The sequence below is a fragment of the Pundamilia nyererei genome, unplaced genomic scaffold (genome assembly GCF_000239375.1).
Source record: "Pundamilia nyererei isolate P.nyererei 1_Seehausen unplaced genomic scaffold, PunNye1.0 scaffold00574, whole genome shotgun sequence".
Taxonomy (NCBI): domain Eukaryota; kingdom Metazoa; phylum Chordata; class Actinopteri; order Cichliformes; family Cichlidae; genus Pundamilia; species Pundamilia nyererei.
Genome location: NW_005187975.1, coordinates 50,373 through 56,200, shown reverse-complemented (window position 1 = coordinate 56,200; position 5,828 = coordinate 50,373). Strand labels below are relative to the sequence as shown.

General features: G+C 41.4%; 1 protein-coding gene across 1 annotated transcript in view; it reads left to right on the top strand.

The window, feature by feature from the left end:
• The window catches only part of LOC102206753 (uncharacterized), a 60,252-nt gene that overhangs the window by 45,799 nt on the left and 8,625 nt on the right, over positions 1-5,828 (top strand). Inside the window, exon 2 of the mRNA XM_013907879.1 lies at positions 5,137-5,249. Within this exon, the coding sequence (XP_013763333.1) occupies positions 5,137-5,249 (113 nt within the window). The remainder of the gene's footprint in view (positions 1-5,136; positions 5,250-5,828) is intronic.

Sequence of the window (5,828 nt, the reverse complement as noted above, 5' to 3'; positions counted from 1 at the left end):
TCGTTGAAATGACCTTAACGCCACAACACGGCAAATCTCCGTTAACGAGCTCAATATTGATACGAATATCGTTGCACCCCTAGTAAGTATATTACAGAAATGGGTCTATTATGGTATGTTATAATGTACATGGTATGAAGTATGTTATGAATATTCTATAACTATAAGTATGTACAGGCTGTAGTGAGTACAAGCTATGTACAGGCTATGAACAGGATATAAATATGAAATAAAAAACTACAGAAATCTGAGATATACAGTTATACAGAAATGTGAACTATTCAAGTTATAAACAGTTGTAGGATTAAAAATTATTGTATGTACACAATGATTATTTACACAGAACTATACAGTAGTGCAGTTAAGATAAGTGAGATATGTGGATAATTTCTACAGAGGCTATATCAAGTGCTAGTGGTTGTGAGTGGTGGTTCAGTCCATGTTATTATATATGTCCATGTTTAAATAAAATGGAATAAACTGAATTGAATTGGAACTGGGACAAGTGATCCATGTGGCTTGCCTTGCAGCACCTTCCTCTGGTCGGAGAGGGATGTACAGCGTGTCGGTAAAGTGCCAAAGGGGTACACATTGTGCTATGGTGGATTCGGGCTGGTTCAAATATTGGACATTTGGACAACATTCAGTTCTCAAAAGCCCAGCAGCACTTGTTCAATTCCCAGATGTTTACATATTGCAAAGAAGAGGGGATGATACACAGTGGTATTCATTCACGTACCCAGATATGTTTGAGACAAGTTGGTGCCATCAAATTCAAAATGACCAAAAGTCCCACTTTAAACAGTACATATTGTTAGTTTAAAAATTCGATTTTTTGTTTTTTGTTTTTTTCATTTTCTGTGTTCTTCTGCTGTTAATAAAATATGAGTTGGAAATCACTGCACTCCATTTGCGTTTGTTTTTAAAAAAAAAACAAACACATTACACAAACTCCCAGTGTTTTGGGGACTGGGCTTGAACATGTAGACAAGTATGTAACTGCAGACTTCTGCACCCCAAACCCATCTGGCCTGCTTGGATTGCCGAAATGTACTGCAGTGCAGCCAGTGTTCCCTTTGTGTACCCAAGAGAAAATGGCAAATAGAAATGCCAGGTGTGTTTTGCAGAATGAAGATAAAATGACATCAGTTTAATAAGCTCCCACAATTTCCAAAGCCCTACCAGGAGGCAAAATGATGAAAAGCTGTGGGGTGGTTGACTCACTTGTGTGGAGCTGGAAACTTTTATTTAACCCAAGTTAATTAGATATGTTCATCTCTTTCATCAAGGCCACCTTTCTCTACTAAGGTTCCATAACTCGATCTGGCATAATGGCAATGAACAGGCATTTTGGCTCCGGTGTCAATCACTGACACTGCTCTGTTTTAACTTGCTTCTTTTGTTGCACATTTTTATTCATCGGCCATCATTCTTGTAAAGAAGCAGAGAAAGGTTTTTCAGATTAATTGGATCAACGATTAAGTGGGAGGCATCCCACCCTGCTGAGCAGAGACAATAGCAGAAGAAAGGGTAAATGCAGGCGCCAGCTGAAAATTGACACTTGAATTAGATAATGAAGAATAGAGGGTAGAAGAAAAGAAAAGAGGCCCATCGGTGTGAGGTCTTCAAGGAGGTGCAGACTTTAACTTGTCTGGTATGTTTTTAATATATATATATATATATATATATACACAAATAATTTATAATAAATAATTTAGTCAGTTTTTTTTCCTGGACACACAGCATTATGACCTTGAATCAACAGAACTTACATTGGATAGATTCAGCAAAACATATTAAAATGAGAGATTACCATTGCAGTGTAATCCCTCGTCTGTCTGTAATTTCATCATAGTGTTCAAACTCCACAGATCTCCATTTGAGTTATCTCAATTTACCTGCAATCCACACGCTTTAAAGGATTCACAGCCAAAATCCTAGTCCCAGCTAATAATTATACAGAACCACCCCCACCCCCACCCCTGCTTACAAGCCGTAACCCTGCATGGTTGACCACACCTGCTTGATTTTGCTTGGCTCCAGTTTCCTTCTACAGTCCAAGGTCATGTTTATTAGGTTAACTTAATTCTAAATTGGCCATAGGTATGGAATCCACTTAAAGCACCATAATTTATCCAGGACCTTATTTTATGCAGTCAAGGCACATATAACATTTAACTGCATAAAATAAGGTCACATTGTCCCAAATGATATGGGATGCTCTGCCTGCTCGCGATGTCTGTGCTCAAGCAAAGCATCCTGTAGACCATCCAGGAATGTTGCTAGAAGTTCGGTGTTGTATGGCCCAACAGTAACATGACAGCGGAGAACCCCATAGCTGCTGATGGCAGCACAGTTACATTTCCACCACGCTGGCCAGGCAGTTCAATAATGGCATGTTGAGCTATGACATTGTAACCTTTCCTTCTCCTTTTTCGGAGATTCAAAATAAATTTTGTCATCTATATTCCCTTGCTGCAGTTCATGCAGTCAAATTGCATTATTCTGATGGACCATATCCACAATAAGTGTCTCCTGGTGATGTGAGCACATGTGTGTTCTTCCACCCTCATGTGGCCGTCTTTCAATTCTAAACAAAATACCATTTAGTTATAAGTATACTTGTATATACAGCACATGTATATATTATACTATTTCATTTACAGAACTAAAATTAGAATCTTTGAGCTTGACTCAATGGTTAGGCCTCATGAATATATCTTTGTGGATGAAGCTGGATTCAATCTAGCAAAACGCAGAAGAAGAGGTTGCAACATGTGTTTTCAATTTTGAGTGGTAGTGTGTTACAGTTGTTTCTGATGGCTTAAGCAATTTCTTTGTAACTATTGCCTATTTTTGCAAAACTCTACACACAAATAATAAAACCCTTCACCAAATCAGCAAAACATTGTAGTTTTCTTGCAAAAGCTAATAACTCTTGCTTAACTCTCCAAACCTTTGTAAAAATGGTATTTTCATATCAAACAGTTAACACAAGCCATCACATTAATAAGCACACAATGCACCAACTACACACTGATAGTATGAATAAAAAAACACATCTAGCTTTTGCTTTCTCTGTGCACAAGGTAGGCTATGTCAGTTTGAGGTCATACTTTTGTCATAGGTCCGTAAACATAGAGGGATCCAAACTTCAAGTACTGGTGTTTATTCACACACATCAAAACAAACACAAGTGCTTATTTCCAAGTCAAAACAAACTAGTATTTTCCCTGAGGAAAAAAGAGCAATCAGTCTACATCGCGTCATCTCTCCGGCCACAAAATTTCGTCTACATCACATGCAAAGTCCTCTAGTCCAAGGCACCGGGGAAAATATCTTCTGGAATGGCGCATCCAGGCCTGACATGATGGCTGGTCAATATCCCCATATGCCTCCTCCATTGCCTGTAAAAGGGCTATGCGTTGATGGGGATGACAGTCATAGACCTTCCAGCGCCAGGCAGAGAAGAACTCTTCAATTGGATTCAAGAATGGAGAGTATGGGGGGAGGTTGAGTACAGTGAAGAGTAGGTGATCTGTAAACCAATTGCGGACCCAAGCAGCCCTATGGAAACTAACATTGTCCCATATGATGACGTATCTGGTCTGCTCTGGTCTCTGAACATTAGTGAGCATGTCATGTAAGGCGTCCAGGAATGTAATAATGTGTGCAGTGTTATATGGGCCCAGGGTTGCATGATGGCGAACAACACCATTTTGACTTATAGCTGCACACATAGTTATGTTACCATCACGTTGTCCTGGGACATTGATTATGGCACGGTGTCCAATGATGTTCCTGCCACGTCTCCTTTTCTTAGTGAGGTGAAAACCAGCCTCATCCACAACAAACTGCTCATGACCCATGGCATCTGCCTCTAGCTCCATCACTCTCTAGACAAGACAAAACAAATTCAGCACAGCAGGCACATGCACAGCACTACAGTATGCACTTCCAGATTCAGTACCAATGCTACTATAGTTTACCTGCACATAGTCATATCGCAGCTGTTGTACACGTTCACTGTTTCTTTCGAAAGGTACTCTGTAGATTTGTTTCATTCGGATTCTGTTGTGGGCAAGTACACGACCTAATACAGAAATGCTCACATTTTGTGTTTTGGAAGGTGGTGCCATCCACAATTATGCGCTGATGAATTTCGTGTAGCCTTATGGAATTATTTGCAATCACTATATTGACTATATGGGTTCCTTGGTCTGCAGTGAGCATTCTTCCTCTGCCCCCAGCATCTGGTAACAATTTCAGTATTTTTACATCTATGGTATTGTTGTGTTTTTCAGTAGCATATGGCAGTGCTACAAATCTTAGTGCAAAGTGACTGTACTAACCGACTCTGATTTCGAAATGTCCTTATGATGCTTGCTACAGTGTAGCGGCTCAAGTTAGGCTGAACCCGTTGGCCAGCTTCCCTCAGGGTCATTCCATGGTTGATTACATGATCCACTATTGTAGCTCTGATGTCATCAGTAATTCTATTTCTTACTCTTCTTACCCTTCCTCCTCCCTCTCCTCGTTCTCCTCTTGCTCCTCCTTGTCCTCTTCCTCTAACGTCACCTCCTTGTCCGTGTTGTCCTCTTCGTCCTACTTCTTCACCTCCACGTCCTCTTCCTCGGCCTCCTCTAATTCTCACTCTTCCTGCTCCCTCCATTGTACTCCACACGGACAGCTTACCTGTAGCTTATTTATAGTGCTTAGGCTGATTGCAAATTGAACTAATTATCTAAAACAGTTTTCACATGTGACAGTGTGCCAGACAGTTGGCAAAATAGTGTAAATAATAGCCATAAATGTGTATAGTCTTGCTAGGAGTGTGTTGATCATTTGGAAATTAAGTGTAAAGCAGTGAGTTGTGTTTACAGTTCCGCAAAAAGAGTGCTGTGCAGTGGATTGTACCTACAGTTTGGTACAGTGAGGGAAAGATAGCGCCGGTGTACGTGGCTTGCCGTCCTCGGCTGTATCTGTTTTGCTGCTTTTTACCCCCTCTACGCTCTTTTATGGACCTTGGCATTGTATCTTTTTATCCTTTTAGTTGCATGCTCATCTAATGGCTGTGCACTGATTACATACGATAGGCAAACACTTTTAAATCTAAGACTCTCCCATTCCTCTCAGGCTGATCCTTGCTGGAACCTGGGTGACGCCACTCCGCCCCAACTGGACCCTCCGACCGGCTTCTTCCACCTACCCTATTCCTAATCTACACAAGAAACGCTACAGGAAACGCGGTAGAAGGAGTGGCCGTTGCATTCGTCTAGGGTCTACTTTAAAGCCAGAGCCACAGGCTACCCACATGCCAGCCTGGATATTTTATCTTTTTTCCCTCCTTCCCAGGAGTGCTCTGATGCTAAGTTGCTCACCCACCGTTGGATCTGCTCGGCTGACCACGAAGTCTACCCTGCCCTTCCTGTGGCATGTTTTCCTGCTCGGGTTTGGATAACATCGCTCCGACGCGGCGTTTGCCGAAGCAACCTAAGTGTCCTACGACGCACCACCCGTGGCGATTTAGCCCCTAGGATACGGATGGCATTGCTTAATGTCAGGTCGCTGGTCAATAAGACTTTTCTCTTAAATGACTTCCTCTCCAATAATGGGCTTGATGCTTTATTCCTGACTGAAACCTGGATTTGTCCTGGGCAGGTTATCCCTTTTACCAAACTTCTTCCATTGGACTGTGTCGCTTTTAGCTCACCAAGGCTTACTGGTATGCAGTGTTGGGAAGGTTACTTTTAAAATGTATTCCATTACAGAATACAGAATACATGCCCCAAAATGTATTCTGTAACGTATTCCGTTACGTTACTCAA